A 16,340-nucleotide genomic window follows, 5' to 3' on the forward strand; every position below is an offset into this window, starting at 1 on the left:
TGCTCTCCTGCCTGCCTGATCGCCCCTAACTGCACCACTCTGCCTGCCTGATCACCCCTAACTGATCTCCTGCCTGATCACCCCTAACCCCTCTGCCTGCCTGATCGCCCCTAACCCCTCTGCCTGCCTGATCGCCCCTAACCCCTCTGCCTGCCTGATACCCCTAACCACTAGCCTGCCTCTGCTCCTGATCACCCCTAACTGCCTATGCCTCGCCCCCCCCCCCTTAGTCTGGAAGGAGCCCTGAAGGTGGTTTGGCTGTCCAGTCTAATTAGCATATTATGCTGTTATGATAGATTGATTTCAGAGAAAAGAAAGGAGAGAGAGAGAGAGAAACATCCATGATGAGAGATTCATGGACCGGCTGCCTCCTGCACGCCCCCTACTGGGGCTCGAGCCCCCAGCCCCAGCCTGTGCCCTTGACCGGGAATCCAACCCTGACCTCCTGGTTCACAGGTCAGTGCTCAACCACTGAGCCACCCTGCCGGGCTAGGTTTGTGCTTAAAGAACCCTTGTCCCCTTACGTTCTCTCGTTTGGAAAACCCGTGGATTCTCATCGGTCACCAGGGCCTCTCACTTTCTGTTTGTTTTGGAGACTCTGCGGGGGGAGGGGGAACCCAGGCACCGACCTGGATTTTCACGCCTCAAATCCCGCCTTTGAGGGAGTCCGTCCCGTCCTTCTCACTCCCATCTCATTAGCAGGGTCATCGCCTTAACGGGAGATTTCGTGGGTCTCCCTCAGCCGGGGGATTTGGTGGGATTTGTCCGTCTTAAGAAAGGCTGCTTACAGTTTAATCAAGCAAATGCCATCCATGCGTGGCCAGTCCGTAAGGCGGTGCCAAAGATTCCCTCCTTTTTTTATTTTTTAAATGTATTTTTATTGATTTCAGAGAGGAAGGGAGATGGGGGGAGAGAGAGAGAAACATCCATGATGAGAGAAGCAAGGATCGGCCGCCTCCTGCACGCCCCCTACTGGGGATCGAGCCCACAACCCCAGGCATGTGCCCTTGACCGGGAATCAAACCCAGGACCTCCTGGTTCCTAGGTGGACGCTCAACCACTGAGCCACGCCGGCCGGGGAAAACATGCAATTTTTTTAAAAAAATATTTGTCATTTAAAAAAAATCTTTATTATTGTAAGGAAAAACATGCTATTCTTTTTAAAATATATATATATATATTTTAATACATTTTGGTTGATTTTGCAGAGGAAGGGAGACAGAAACATCCACGATGAGAGAGAATCATGGACCGGCTGCCTCCTGCACGCCCCCGACTGGGGATGTGCCCGAAACCAAAGTACGTGCCCTTGACCGGGAATCGAACCCTGGACCCTTCAGTCCGCAGGCCGATGCTCTATCCACTGAGCAACACCAGCCAGGGCATTATTTTTTTCTTTGGTGAATGGCTACCTTTACTGGCCCCAAATGTTTCCATTTGATGGATGTAGTCCCCTTTGTTTTAATATTTTTTTTCCATTAAAAAAAATAAAATTTAGCCCTAGCCAGTTTGGCTCAGTGCATAGAGCGTCGGCCTGCGGACTGAAGGGTCCCGGGTTTGATTCCCGGTCAAGGGCACAGGCCCGGGTTGTGGGCTCGATCCCCAATAGGGGGCGTGCAGGAGGCGGCCGGTCCATGATTCTCATCATTGATGTTTCTATCTCTCCCTCTCCCTTTCTCTGAAATCAATAAAAATATGTTAAATAAATAAGAAAATAGCCACAAATCATTTATTTATTTTTATTCTTCTGTATGACAATCAGAGTTTACTTAGTCAATTTGATGAAGTTAAAAGCATAAACTTTGTTATAAACATTTTAGTACATGTTAATTTTGACTGAGGAAAGAAAACAATTTAAAATCCCACAACGGAAATGAAAAATACGGAATTACCATTAAAAATGAATTGGCAGCGAATTTTATCTAGGACTCAGGAAACGTTTTTAATATTTAATGAAAATGAATTAGTCAAAGGTTCTGGATTAAAAAAAAAAAATTCCTTAAGGGGACACAGAGCACAGCTCTTTTTATGTCCAAATCCTATAGCAACAGAATTCCAGCAAGAAAAATGTACATGGCCCCAACCGGTTTGGCTCAGTGGATAGAGTGTCAGCCTGCCGACTGAAGGGTCCTGGGTTCGATTCTGGTCAAGGGCATGTACCATGTTTGCGGGCACATCCCCGGAGCGGGGCGTGCAGGAGGCAGCTGATCGCTGTTTCTCTCTCATCGATGTTTCTCACTATCCCTCTCCCTTCCTCTCTGTAAAAAGTCAATAAAACATTTAAAAAAAAATGTACACAAATCATATTTAAAAAAACATTTATTTTATTTAAAATATTACAAATAGTAGTACATATGTCTCCTTCCCCCCCCCATTGCACAAATCAATTTTTTTTTAAAATATATTTTATTGATTTTTTAGAGAAAGGGAGAGGGAGGGATAGAGAGTTAGAAACATCGATGAGAGAGAAACATCAATCAGCTGCCTCCTGCACACTCCCCACTGGGTATGTGCCCGCAACCAAGGTACATGCCCTTGACCGGAATCGAACCTGGACCCTTGAGTCCGCAGGCCGACGCTCTATCCACTGAGCCAAACCGGCTAGGGCGCACAAATCAATTTTTAATAAAATAAAATTTAATTTAAACCTGAACTCATTAAAATTTGAAAATTACGTAAGAAATTATTGTAATGGCCTGGATCCCTTAGAGCAGCGGTTCTCAACCTGTGGGTCGAACGGCCCTGTCACAGGGGTCGCCTCAGACCATCGGAAAACACATATATAATCACATATTGTTTTTGTGATTGATCACTGTGCTTTCATGATGTTCCATGTGTCACCATGGAAATCCATCCTGCAGATCAGATGTTTCCATGACGATTCATAACAGCAGCCACATGACAGCGATGACGTGGCCACGAGAATAATGTTATGGTTGGGGGTCCCCACAGCATGGGGAGCTGTATTCAAGGGTCACGGCCTTAGGAGGGTTGAGAACCACTGATATAGATATAGATATATAGATATAGATTAGATATAGATATAAATGATATAGATATAGATATAGGTATAGATATAGATGATGTAGATATAGCTATAGATGATATATAGATGACATAGATATAGATGATATAGATGTAGATGTAGATATAGATAATATAGATATAGATGATATAGATATAGATGATATAGGTATAGTGATGAAGCAGCAACGAGAATAATGTTATGGTTGGGGGTCCCCACAGCATGAGGAGCTGTATTCAAGGGTCGCGGCCTTGGGAAGGTTGAGAACCGCTGACTTAAGGGCAGCGTGTGTGAGCCGAAAGCCAACAGGGGGAACGTATAAGCCGAATCATCCCTTTAATAAAGCCCATGGGATTATTGTCTTTCTTTCTTGTTAATCTGCATTTGAGGATATTTTTTCCATTGCCTCCCCCCCACCCCCATGAGAGAGAGAGAGAGAGACCAAAGTGAGAGACAGACACATCCACCAGTGGCCCCGCAGGCACCCAGCTCTGGGCCAGCCGGACGCGAACTTGCAACCCACGTACCTCGAGCCCTCAACCTGGAATCGAACCCGCGACCTTTTCCGTGCGCAGGCCGGCGGTCTAACCACTGAGCAACACCGGCCACGCTCTAACCACTGTCCCTGCAGCCTGGAACCCCTCCCCAGGGGACCCTCAGAGCCGGAAGGAAATGAGTTGCCCGGAGGGGCACCCCAGCCTGGGGCTCCTGGACCAGTACTCCCAGGGGTTCATGGTTTCCCAGGTAGGAGGGGCCTCTGGAATTAGGGGCCACAGGGGGGCGATCGGATGCTGTGGGTGGGAGAGGGGGTAGGGGATGGGGAGGAGGTGCTTGATGGGTGTGGGGGGGTCTCGTTTGGGGGTGACCCCAATGTTCTGGGACTATAGGAAGCCAACAAGCAGACGCCTGGCCATTGGGGCACGGGGACCTTTCTTGGGGGTTTGTGGGGCACCCAGGGACCCCAGCTCAGAGTGACGTTTTCATTTCATTTATAATTTTTAAAATATATATATTTATTTAATTTTTTAATTTTTCTTTTTTAAAAAAATATATATTTTTACTGATTTCAGAGAGGAAGAAAGAGAGAGAGAGAGAGAGAGAGAGAGAGAGAGAGAGAGAGAAACATCCATGATGCGAGAGAATCATGGATCGGCTGCCTCCTGCACGCCCGTCGGCTTCAGGTCCCTACTGACACTCTGTCCACCTTGAGCACTCACTGCCCAGCCCCTCCCCCATCGAATTTGTCTCTGCAAATCTGTGACTCTAGGGACCTCATCTAAGTAGAATCCTACGGGATTTGTCCTTCCGTGTCTGGCTTACGTCACTTCCTGACCTCAAGGTCCATCCGTGTTGTACCAGGTGTCAGATGCCAGTCCTTTTTCATGGCTGCATACTATTCCACTCTGGACGGGCCCTGTATTACCTCATCCATCGATGGGCACTTGGGTTGCTCCCGCCTCCTGGCTGCTATGAACCATGACGCCATGAACACAGCTGTACAAGGATCCGTGGAGTCCCTCCTTTCAATTCTTCCCAGGTTCTCTTTGCCGCGTGCGACCTGGGAGTGTTTGACGTCCTCGCCGAGGCCCCGGGGCCGCTGGGATCGGAAGCAGTGGCCGCACATCTGGGCACCAGCTCCCGGGGGATGGAGCTGCTGTTGGACACCTGTGTGTCCCTCAAGCTCCTTCAGGTGGAAACGAGGGGAGGAAAAGGTAAGTGTACTTTGAAACTATTATTTTGAATTGATTTCAGAGAGAAGAGAGAGTGACAGAGAGACAGAGGGAGAGAGAGAAACATCCATGATGAGAGAGAATCACGGATCGGCTGCCTCCTGGTTATGGGGTGCCCTCAGCCTGGCCTGCGCCCTCTCACAGTCCGGGAGCCCTCAGGGGATGTGCTGGAGGCAGGAGAGGCTCCCGCCACGGCCGCTGCACTCGCCAGCCGTGAGCCCGGCTTCTGGCTGAGCGTCTGCCCCCTGGTGGTCAGTGCACGTCATAGCGACCGGCCGTTCCACCGTTTTGGTCAATTTGCAGATTAGCCTTTTATTAGATAGGAGGCTCTTACTTTGCAAATTTCAACATCGTTCACCCTGGGTTGAGGCTTCAGGGCATGTTAAGGATTTTCGTCCGTCTGTCCGTCCGTGAAATTGCAGAGTCTAGAAACCATCGCTCGAGTTGGTACAAGAAAGCAGGGGAGTGTGGGCTGGGCACAGCGGCGACGGGCGGTGAGCATTTTGCTGAAACGAGGAGCCATGTCCCTGGTGGGATTGTGGGTGCGAACATTGGCCTGGGTTTGTGGGCCCAGCTTTGGGGTCCATGGGAGACACCCACAGGCGTTCAGCTGCTATGACAACTTGGTCAGAGGTGGTTAAGGGTTAGCCCCTTCTTCTTCATGAAAAGGCCACACTGGGCCCCTGTCCAAAGAGGAATAGAAAAATGCTACAGCCCTGACCGGTGTGGCTCAGTGGATAGAGCGTCGGCCTGAGGACTGAAGGGTCCTGGGTTCGATTTCTGGTCAAGGGCATGTACCTGGGTTGCGGGCACATCCCCAGTGGGGGGTTTGCAGGAGGCAGCTGATCGATGTTTCTCTACCATCGATGTTTCTCACTCTCTATCCCTCTCCCTTCCTCTCTGTGAAAAATCATTAAAATATATTTAAAAAAAAAATAAAGATGCTACAACCAGGAAAAGCTCGGCCAGTGTGGCTCAGTGATTGAGCATCGACTTAGGAACCAGGAGGTCCCGGATTCAATTCCCAGTCAGGGCACAGGCCCGGGTTGGAGGGCTGGATCCCCAGTAGGGGGTGTGCAGGAGGCAGCCGGTCCCTGATTCTCTCTCCTCATGGATGTTTCTCTCCCTCTCTCTTCCTCTTCCTCTCTGAAATCAATAAAAATATATATTTTAAAAAATTCAGCCCAGCCAGGTGTAGCGCAGGTGTTGAGCGTCGACCCAGGAACCAGGAGGTCACGGGTTCGATTCCCGGTCAGGGCACATGCCCGGGTTGTGGGCTCGATCCCCAACGGGGGGGCATGGAGGCAGCCGGTCCATGATTCTCTCTCTCCCTCTCCCTTCCTCTCTGAAATCAATAAAAAAAAAATCTATTAAAAACATTGTACATCATGATGTTGTGACGGCCTGCAGACACGTCTACAAATTTAACTTACTTTTCTTTGTTTGTTTTTTGTGTGTGTGTTTTTGTCGGTTCCCAGCTTTGTATGACAACACAGAGCTCTCCAGCACCTACCTGGTCCGGTCCAGTCCCAGGTCCCAGCGCCACATGATGCTCTACTTGGCCAGGACGACCTACCTGTGCTGGGCGCACCTGGCCCAGGCCGTGAGGTGGGCGTGGCGTCGATGGGGCGGCCGCCAGGGGCTGGTTCAGGGCACTGGGGTCTTGGATGCCAGGTTCCTGGCAGAACCAAATGGGCCACCTCCAGGTTTGGGAAAATCAGATCAGATGTTCTGCGGACCAGTCGTTTTTTTGTTTGTTTTTTTAAAAATATATTTTATTGATTTTTTACAGAGAGGAAGGGAGAGGGAGAGAGAGTTAGAAACATCGATGAGAGAGAAACACCGATCGGCTGCCTCCTGCACACCCCCCACTGGGGATGTGCCCGCAACCCAGGTACATGCCCTTGACCAGGAATCGAACCCGGGACCTTTCAGTCCGCAGGCCGACGCTCTATCCACTGAGCCACACAGGTCAGGGCCAAGCTAATGTCTTTTTAAAGTCTGAGACTTTGTTAAACACTGTGTGACATGAAGCGAGAATTCTCGGAATCCGTCTGCAATGTGTTAAGTGACCTGGTGTTGACCCGTGAAAGTCACTTCATCTGAATCTGTTGATAAGAAGTCCTTGTGGCCCTGGCCAGTGTGGCTCAGTGGATAGAGCGTCAGCCTGGGGACCAAAGGGTCCCGGGTTCGATTCTGGTCAAGGGCATGTACCTCGGTGGCAGGCTCCTCCCCGGCCCGGGCTCTGGTTGGGGCACGTGCAGGAGGCAACCCATCGATGTGTTTCTGGGAGACAGTTGTTCTGGACATGCCTGGGGGGAGGGAGAAGGAGGAGGAGGAGGAGGGGGAGGAGGAGATGGAAGAAGAAGAGGAGGAAATGGAGGAGGAGTGAGGAAGAAGAGGGGGAGAAGGAGGAGGAGGAGGAGGAGGAGCTGGGGTAGACCAGCTGGCTGCCCCACTAGCTGTAGGTAGACCAGTTGGCCCTCCAGCTGCAAGTAGACCAGCCGGCCCTCCAATCGAAGGTAGACCAGCCGGCCCTCCAATGGAAGGTAGACCAGCCGGCCCTCCAGTCGAAGGTAGACCAGCTGGCTCTCCAGTCGAAGGTAGACCAGCTGGCTCTCCAATTGAATGTAGACCAGCCGGCCCTCCAATCGAAGGTAGACCAGCCGGCCCTCCAATTGAAGGTAGACCAGCCGGCCCTCCAATTGAAGGTAGACCAGCTGGCTCTCCAATTGAAGGTAGACCAGCCGGCCCTCCAATTGAAGGTAGACCAGCCGGCCCTCCAATCGAAGGTAGACCAGCCGGCCCTCCAATTGAAGGTAGACCAGCTGGCCCTCCAATCGAAGGTAGACCAGCTGGCCCTCCAATGGAAGGTAGACCAGCCGGCCCTCCAATCGAAGGTAGACCAGCTGGCCCTCCAATCGAAGGTAGACCAGCTGGCTTGCCAGCTATAAGGCATTTCCTATCCACACATGCTGGTTGAGGAGTCATTTTAGAGTGTGGTGTCCCCAAAAGGCTCATCATTGTCTAACTCTTTTTTCATATATGTTTAAAAATATATATTTTTATTGATTTCACAGAGAAAGGGAGAAGGAGGGAGAGATAGAAACATCCATGATGAGAGAGAATCACTGATTGGCTGCCTCCTGCACGCCCCCTGCTGGGGATGGAGCCCACAACCCGGGCCTGTGCCCTTGACCGGGAATCGAACCGAGACCTACAGGTTCATGGGTCGATGCTCAACCGCTGAGCCACACCAGTTGGACTAAAACATATTTTCTTAAAAAAATATATATTTTATTGATTTTTTTACAGAGAGGAAGGGAGAGGAATAGAGAGAGTCCGAAACATCGATGAAAGAGAAACATCGATCAGCTGCCTCCTGCACACACCCCACTGGGGATGTGCCCACAACCAAGGTACATGTCCTTGACCGGAATCGAACCCAAGACCCTTGAGTCCGCCGGCCAATGCTCTATCCACTGAGCCACACCGGTCAGGGCTAAAACATATTTTTATTAATTTATTTTTTAGAGAGAGAGGCAGGGAAAGGGAGAGGGAGAGAGAAACATTGATAAGACAGAAATATTGATTGACCGTCACCTGCAGGCGTCGATGCCCAACCACTGAGCCACACTGGCCGGGCAGTCACTCTTTCTGTTACATTTCATTCCTCCTTGGCTCACGTCAGAGGGCTGAGCTGGTCGGGGACCCTCCAGCCCTGAACACGCGAGTCTTTCGCCCCAGAAAGGAAAGTGAGAGCGTGTTTTGCCGATCAGTTACGCGTCCGGCGTGTCCCATCTGTGATTGAAGGGGAGGATGGGTGACCACCTGTGTGAATCGATTGACTAATTAAGGGATCTCTCAGAACTGGGGTGACAGCTTCCCCCTCTCAACCCCCGCCCCCCATTTCAGAGAAGGGAAGAACCAGTATCTGAAGGCGTTTGGGGTTCCCTCAGAGCAGCTCTTTACCGCCATCTACAGGTAATGCAAAGTCCTTACTCTCATAGCATTATGCTTATTATTATTATTTATAGGTGATGTAGTATTTTATTTTATTTTAAAGTCTGTTTTTTTAAAAAATATATATTTTATTGATTTTTTACAGAGAGGAGGGGAGAGGGATAGAGAATTAGAAACATCGATGAGAGAGAAACATTGATCAGCTGCCTCCTGCACACCCCCCCCCTGGGGATGTGCCCGCAACCGAGGTCCATGCCCTTGACCGGGAATCGAACCCGGGACCCTTGAGTCCCCAGGCTGACGCTCTATCCACTGAGCCACACCGGTTAGGGCTAAAGTCTGTTTTTTAAAAAAAATAATGTTATTGATTTCAGAGAGGAAGGAAGAGGGAGAGAGAGATAGAAAATTCATGATGAGAGAGAATCAGGGACCGGCCGCCTCCTGCACGCCCCCGACTGGGGATGGAGCCCACAACCCGGGCCTGTGCCCTTGACCGGGAATCGAACCTGGGACCTCCTGGTTCCTAGGTCGATGCTCAACTGCTGAACCACACCGGCTAGGATTTTTATTTTTATTTTTGCATTTTTTTATTGACAATGTTTTTGCAATTAGAGTTTTCCTTTAATATTGTTTTAGCTTCGTCTCAGGTGTACAGTGAAGTGGTTAGACCATCATGTCGTTTATAAACTGTTCCCCTCCCCGGACTGAATAATTGTGTCCAAATAGAGCCAAACACATTGACGTCGATATTTAATTTAAAATTAAAAACAGCCGAAGCCGGTGTGGCTCAATGGATAGAGCGTCGGCCTACGGACTGAAGGGTCCCGGGTTCGATTCCCGGTCAAGGGCATGTACCTTGGTTGCGGGCACATCCCCAGTGGGGGGCGTGCAGGAGGCAGCTGATTGATGTTTCTCTCTCATTGATGTTTCTAACTCTATCCCTCTCCCTTCCTCTCTGCAAAAATTCAATAAAATATATTTTTAAAAAAATTAAATTAAATTAAATTAAATTAAATTAAAAACAAACAAACAGATGTTGCCGTTGTAATGTCTGGGTAGATCAAGGTTCTGATTAGATGTAGAATTTGCCCTTGTCTTGGAATGACTATGTGCAAACCCAACTTATTATTTTACTTTATTGAAAAAAATACATAAATATTTTTTTATTTTTTTAAAGCATATTTTTATTGATTTCAGAGAGGGAGAGGGAGAGAGAGAGACATCCATGATGAGGAGAGAGAATCAGGGACCGGCTGCCTCCTGCACGCCCCCCATGGGGATGGAGCCCACAACCCGGGCCTGTGCCCTTGACCGGGATTCGAACCCGGGACCTTCTGGTTCACATTCCGCATGGTTCTGAGGAGTTTGGTTTCCCGGGGTTTCCCACGCCAGGTCCGAGGGGGAGCGGCTGCTGTTCATGCAGGCCCTGCAGGACGTCTGGAGTGTCCAGGGGAGCCGTGTGCTGGCTGCCTTTGACCTGTCACCATTCCCGCTCATCTGTGACCTTGGGGGTGAGCGTCCAACCCACATGTTTACAATTCTGCACGGGGAGTGTCTGGGCCCTTGTCTTTTGTGCATTTTTAAAAAAAATATATACATTTTTTTATTGATTTCAGAGAGGAAAGGAGAGAGAGAGAGAGACAGAAATATCCGTGATGAGAGAGAATCAGGGACCGGCCGCCTCCTGCACGCCCCCTACTGGGATTGGAGCCCGCAACCCGGGCCTGTGCCCTTGACCGGAATCGAACCCTGACCTCCTGGTTCATAGGTTGATGCTCAACCACTGAGCCACAGTGGCTGGGCCATGTAGAACTCTACTGATTGATTAATTGATTTGATTCCAGAGAGGGAGAGAGAGAGAGAAACATCCATGATGAGAGAGAATTATGGATCGGCTGCCTCCTGCACGCCCCCAACTGGGGATGGAGCCTGCAACCCGGGCCTGTGCCCTTGACCGGGAATCGAACCCTGACCTCCTGGTTCCTAGGTTGACACTCAACAACTGAGCCACACTGGCTGGGCCATGTAGAATTCTATTGATTGATTGAGCTATGTAGACTTCTACTGATTGATTAATTGATTGATTTGATTTCAGTCCAGAGAGGGAGAGAGAGAAAGAGAAACATCCATGATGAGAGAGAATTATGGATCGGCTGCCTCCTGCACGCCCCCCTATAGGCGATGGAGCCCACAACCCGGGGCATGTGCCCTTGACCGGGAATCGAACCCGTGACCCCCTGGCTCATAGGTCGACGCTCAACCACTGAGCGAGAATCTGAGTTTCTGACAACCTCCCGGGATGGGGCCGGTCCATGGGCCACACCAGCATCGTCACGGGGTCTCCCAGCCTAAGAACGGATGCTTGCGTCCGAGGTGTCATCCTGTCCCCTCCCCCAGATGCTGGGGAGCAATCCCAGGGGAGGCCTCCTGGACCCTCAGGGGTTGATGGGGGCTGCTCAGACCTTCCTCTCTGCCCGCCACCCTCTGTGTCCACTCCCAGGCTGTTCTGGGGCTCTGGCCAAGGCGTGTGTTTCTCTGTACCCGGGGTGTCGGGTCACCGTATTCGACCTCCCATCCGTGGTGCAGACGGCAAAGGATCACTTCCTGTCCCCCGAGGAAGGACCCATCAGCTTCCAGGAAGGTGGGTGTTCGCCTGCTGTCTGTGTCCACGGGGGACACGTGGATGCGTACCCGAGGCTGGGAGAGGCCAACGGTGGGGGGTCCGAGTGACTCCTCCACCCTCCAAAGACACGCCCTCAACGTAGAACTTTAAAAAAAAAAAAATATATATATATATATATATATATATATATATATATATATATATATATATATATTGATTGATTTTAGAGAGGAAGGGAGAGAAACATCAATGATGAGAGAGAATCATGGGCCCGCCGCCTCCTGCATGCCCCCTACTGGGGATGGAGCCCGCAACCCGGGCCTGTGCTCTTGACCAGGAATCGAACCCGGGACCTCCTGGTTCATAGGTTGGGTTGACGCTCAACCACTGAGCCACGCTGACCAGGCAATGTAGAACTCTATCTATCTATCTATCATCTATCTATCTATCTATCTATCTATCTATCTATCTATCTATCTATCTATCTCTATATCTATCTATCTATATCTATATCTATATCCATATCTATATCTATATCTATCTATCATCTATCTATATCTATATCTATCTATCTATCTATCATCTATCTATATCTATATCTATATCTATCTATCATCTATCTATCATCTAAATTAATTTTAATTGATTTCAGAGAGGAAGGGAGAAGGAGAGAGAGAAACATCCATGAGGAGAGAGAATCACGGATCGGCCGCCTCCTGCACGCCCCCCACTGGGGATGGAGCCCGCAACCCGGGCCTGTGCCCTTGACCGGGAATCGAACCCTGACCTCCTGGTTCACAGTTTGTTGCTCAATAACTGAGCCTCACTGGCTGGGCAGTGTAATAGAACTCTATTGATTGATTGGGCAATGGGGAACTCTATTGATTGATTGATTGGGCAATGTAGACTTCTATTGATTGATTGATTGATATGATTTGATTTCAGAGAAGGAGAGAGAGATAGAAACATGTTCTCATTGACGAGAATCATGGACCGGCTGCCTCCTGCCCGCCCCCTGCTGGGGATCGAGCCTGCAACCCGGCCCTGTGCCCTGAGCAGGAATCGAACCGTGACCTCCTGGTTCCTAGGTCAACACTCAACCAACTGACCCACCCCAGCCCAGCCTGGCCTAGGTGACCTTTCCATTGTTCCAGTCCAATGGGATTGCATCCAGGGCTGACCCTGGGACCCCTACCCTGTGTTTCAGGCGATTTCTTTAAGGACCCCCTCCCGGAGGCCGATCTCTACATCCTGGCCCGGGTCCTACATGACTGGCCCGATGAGAGATGCTCTCACCTGCTGGCGAGAATCCATGAGGCCTGCAAGCCAGGTAGGTGACGGGGGGGAGGGGCCATGGTTCCCGGTGTCCTGTGAGGCCCGATCATCCATCAGGAGGCCCAAGGGACCTGGGCACAGTCTCTCTGTGTGTGTGGGGGGGACCAACCCTTGGATGTCCCTTGAGATCCATCCATCTGAAGATCCAGGAGACAACGGGCATAGCCAGTGGGTGGGCTGGGAACCACCCCCCCCCCCCCCCGAATGTCCCCTGAGGCCCGTTCATGCTAAAGTCCATGGAGATTTGGAAACTGTTAGGGTCGGCGAAGGAGGAATGGACGAGGCCAAAAGGGAGAAAGAATTATTAATGGAGCCCTGGCCAGTGTGGCTCAATGGATAGAGCGTTGGCCTGCGGACTCAAGGGTCCCGGGTTCGATTCTGGCCAAGGGCATGTACCTTGGTTGCGGGCACATCCCCAGTAGGGAGTGTGCAGGAGGCAACTGATCGATGTTTCCCTCTCATAGATGTTTCTGAGTCTCTAGCCCTCTCCCTTCCTCTCTGTAAAAAATCAATAAAAAAATATATTAAAAAAAAGAATTATTAATGGACCCTGGCCGGTGTGGCTCAGTGGATAGAGCGTTGGCCTATGGACTGAAAGGCAATACTTTATTTATTTTATTTTTAAATAAATATATTTTATTGATTTTTTTTTACAGAGAAGAAGGGAGAGGGATAGAGAGTCAGAAACATCAGTGATGAGAGAGAAACATCGATCAGCTGCCTCCTGCACGCCCCCCACTGGGGATGTGCCCACAACCCAGGTCCATGCCCTTGACCGGAATCGAACCCGGGACCCTTCAGTCCGCAGGCCGACGCTCTATCCACTGAGCCACACTAGTCAGGGCTGTTTGTAACACTTTACACAATAAAATTAAATTAAAATAAAAAGCAAAGAAATGTATTTTAATTTCTTTGCCTCCGTCTTGTTTGTCCCTCACTCATCCTGTCTCTCCCTGTGGCAGGTGGTGGGGTCCTGGTCGTCGAGAGCCTCCTGGACCCCGACGGGCGGGGACCTCTGACCACGCAGCTGTACTCGCTGAACATGCTGGTGCAGACGGAGGGCCGGGAGCGGACGCCCGCCCAGTACCGGGCTCTCCTGGCTGCGGCCGGCTTCGGGGACGTGCAGTGCAAGAGGACCCCGGGCACGTATGGCGCCATCCTGGCCAGGAAGTAGCGCCCCCTACGGGTGTGCTGCTGCTATTGACACGCAAAAGTAGTCACCGGCGTGTCTCAGGGGTTGGTTGAGTGTTGACCTAGGAACCAGGAGGTCAGGGTTCGATTCCCGGTCAAGGGCACATGCCCGGGTTGTGGGCTCGATCCCCAGTAGGGGGCGTGCAGGAGGCGGCCGATCCATGCTTCTCTCTCTCTCCTTTCATCTCTGAAATCAATAAAAAAATATTTAAAGAAATAGTCCATTAGCCCTAGCTGGTGTGGCTCAGTGGATAGAGTATCAGCCTGCAGACTGAGGGGTCCCGGGTTCGATTCCGGTCAAAGGCACAGGCCCGGGTTGTGGGCTCCATCCCCAGTAGGCGGCGTGCAGGAGGCGGCCGGTCCATGATTCTCTTTCATTGTTGATGTTTCTCTCCCTCCCTCTCCCTTCTTCTCTGAAATCAATAAAAAAATATTTAAAAGGAATAGTCAATAGACTGATGGCCTCGGCTACGTGTCTTGTTTTGCACGCTTGTCTAGCCAGTGACTTGGGGTTTCTGTGGACAGTTGCTGACAGTTTGCTGCACATTGTGCGTTGTGCCTTGTTTTATTTGTTCATTATTTTTTTAATCGATTCATTATTGTGTTTTTGATGTCAGAGGGGAAGGGAGAGGGAGAGAGACAGAGAAACATGAATGATGAGAGAGAATCATGGATCGGCCGCCTCCTGCACGCCCCCTACTGGGGATTAAGCTGGCAACCCGGGCCTGTGCCCTTGGCCGGGAATCGAACCCGGGACCTTCTGGTTCCTAGGTCGATGCTCAACCACTGAGCCACACCAGCCAGACAATGTAGAACTCTCTCTCTCTCTCTATCTAGATATCTATCATCTATCTATCTATCTATCTATCTATCTATCTATCTATCTATGTATCTATCACATCTATCTATCTATCTATCTATCTATCTATCTATCTATCTATCTATCTATCTATCTATCATCTATATCATCTATCTATCTATCTATCTATCTATCTATCTATCTATTTATCTATCTATCTATCTATCATCTATATCATCTATCTATCTATCTATCTATCTATCTATCTATCTATCTATCTAGATATCTATCTATCATCTATATCATCTATCTATCTATATCTATCTATCATCTATATCATCTATCTATCTATCTATCTATCTATCTATCTATCTAGATATCTATCTATCATCTATATCATCTATCTATCTATATCTATCTATCATCTATATCATCTATCTATCTATCTATCTATCTATCATCTATCTATCATCTATATCATCTATTTATCTATCTATCTATCTATCATCTATCTATCTATCTATCTATCATCTATCTATCTATCATCTATCTATCTATCTATCTATCTATCATCTATCTATCATCTATATCATCTATCTATCTATCTATCTATCATCTATCTATCTATCATCTATATCATCTATCTATCTATCTATCTATCTATCTATCATCTATATCATCTATCTATCTATCTATCTATATATCATCTATCTATCTATCATCTATATCATCTATCTATCTATCTATCTATTTATCATCTACTTTAATGTATTTCAGAGAGGAAGGGAGAGAGAGAGAGAAACATCCGTGATGAGAGAGAATCATGGGCCAGCTGCCTCCCGCACGCCCCCAACTGGGGATGGAGCCCGCAACCCGGGCATGTGCCCTTGACCGGGAATTGAACCCTCACCTCCTGGTTCACAGGTCGACGCTCAACCCCTGAGCCATGCTACCTGCTTGTTTTTTTAAAAAATTTATTTATATCATTCCATTTCATTCCACTTCACTCTATTCCAGCGGTTCTCAACCTGTGGGTCGCGGCCCCTCTGGGGGTCGAACGACCCTTTCCCAGGGGTCTCCTAAAACCATCGGAAAACACATCTATAATCACATATTGTTTTTGTGATTGATCACTGAGCTTTCATGATGTTCCATGTGTCACCATGAAAATCCATCCTGCCGATCAGATGTTTCCATGACGATTCGTAACAGCAGCCACATGACAGCGATGACGCAGCCACGAGAATAATGTTATGGTTGGGGGTCCCCACAGCATGGGGAGCTGCATTCAAGGGCCAGAAGGTGGAGAACCGCTGCTCTGTTCCATTGTATTGTAGGGGAGCAGGACCTGGGCATCTGGGGGACATTCTTGGTCTCCCCTCAGGCAGCGCTGTCTGGAATGCGCCCCTTAGATGTCCCCTGTCCTCTCTGCCCCCCACATCCCAGTAGATGTGACCAGGGTGTGAACGAACAATTATAACCACGAACAGCAGAGGGCGCTGTTGCTCCATCAAATCCTCAGCCAGCTGGTCAACCAGCCTTCCCGTTGGAAACTCACTGTTTTTTTCCTTTCTCTTCTTCTTCTTTCTTTCTTTCTTTCTTCTTCTTTCTTTCTTTCTTCTTCCTTCCTTCCTTCCTTCCTTCCTTCCTTCCTTTCCTTCCTTCCTTCTTCCT

The 16,340-nt window shown here is 49.3% G+C and overlaps 1 protein-coding gene across 1 annotated transcript; it reads left to right on the forward strand.

Moving 5' to 3' along the window:
* Positions 1-3,697: 3,697 nt before the first annotated feature.
* On the forward strand, positions 3,698-13,934 carry ASMT (acetylserotonin O-methyltransferase). Its single transcript, XM_036311121.1, has 8 exons — positions 3,698-3,769; positions 4,563-4,737; positions 6,234-6,363; positions 8,671-8,739; positions 10,111-10,235; positions 11,141-11,359; positions 12,549-12,671; positions 13,639-13,934. Exons 1-8 carry the CDS (start codon positions 3,698-3,700, stop codon positions 13,848-13,850), a joined length of 1,125 nt encoding a protein of 374 aa, XP_036167014.1. The 3' UTR covers positions 13,851-13,934.
* Positions 13,935-16,340: the final 2,406 nt, after the last annotated feature.

The sequence above is a fragment of the Myotis myotis genome, unplaced genomic scaffold (assembly GCF_014108235.1).
Source record: "Myotis myotis isolate mMyoMyo1 unplaced genomic scaffold, mMyoMyo1.p scaffold_m19_p_50, whole genome shotgun sequence".
Classification (NCBI taxonomy): Eukaryota; Metazoa; Chordata; class Mammalia; order Chiroptera; family Vespertilionidae; genus Myotis; species Myotis myotis.

Bases quoted from the DNA above. Each gene is read 5' to 3' on its own strand.
- ASMT (XM_036311121.1), top strand. From the start codon at position 3,698: ATGAGTTGCCCGGAGGGGCACCCCAGCCTGGGGCTCCTGGACCAGTAC. The intron at 10,236-11,140 runs GTCCAACCCACA...ATCCCAGGGGAG, and splicing joins CTGTGACCTTGGGGGTGAGC to GCCTCCTGGACCCTCAGGGG. The intron at 11,360-12,548 runs GTGGGTGTTCGC...CCTGTGTTTCAG, and splicing joins ACCCATCAGCTTCCAGGAAG to GCGATTTCTTTAAGGACCCC.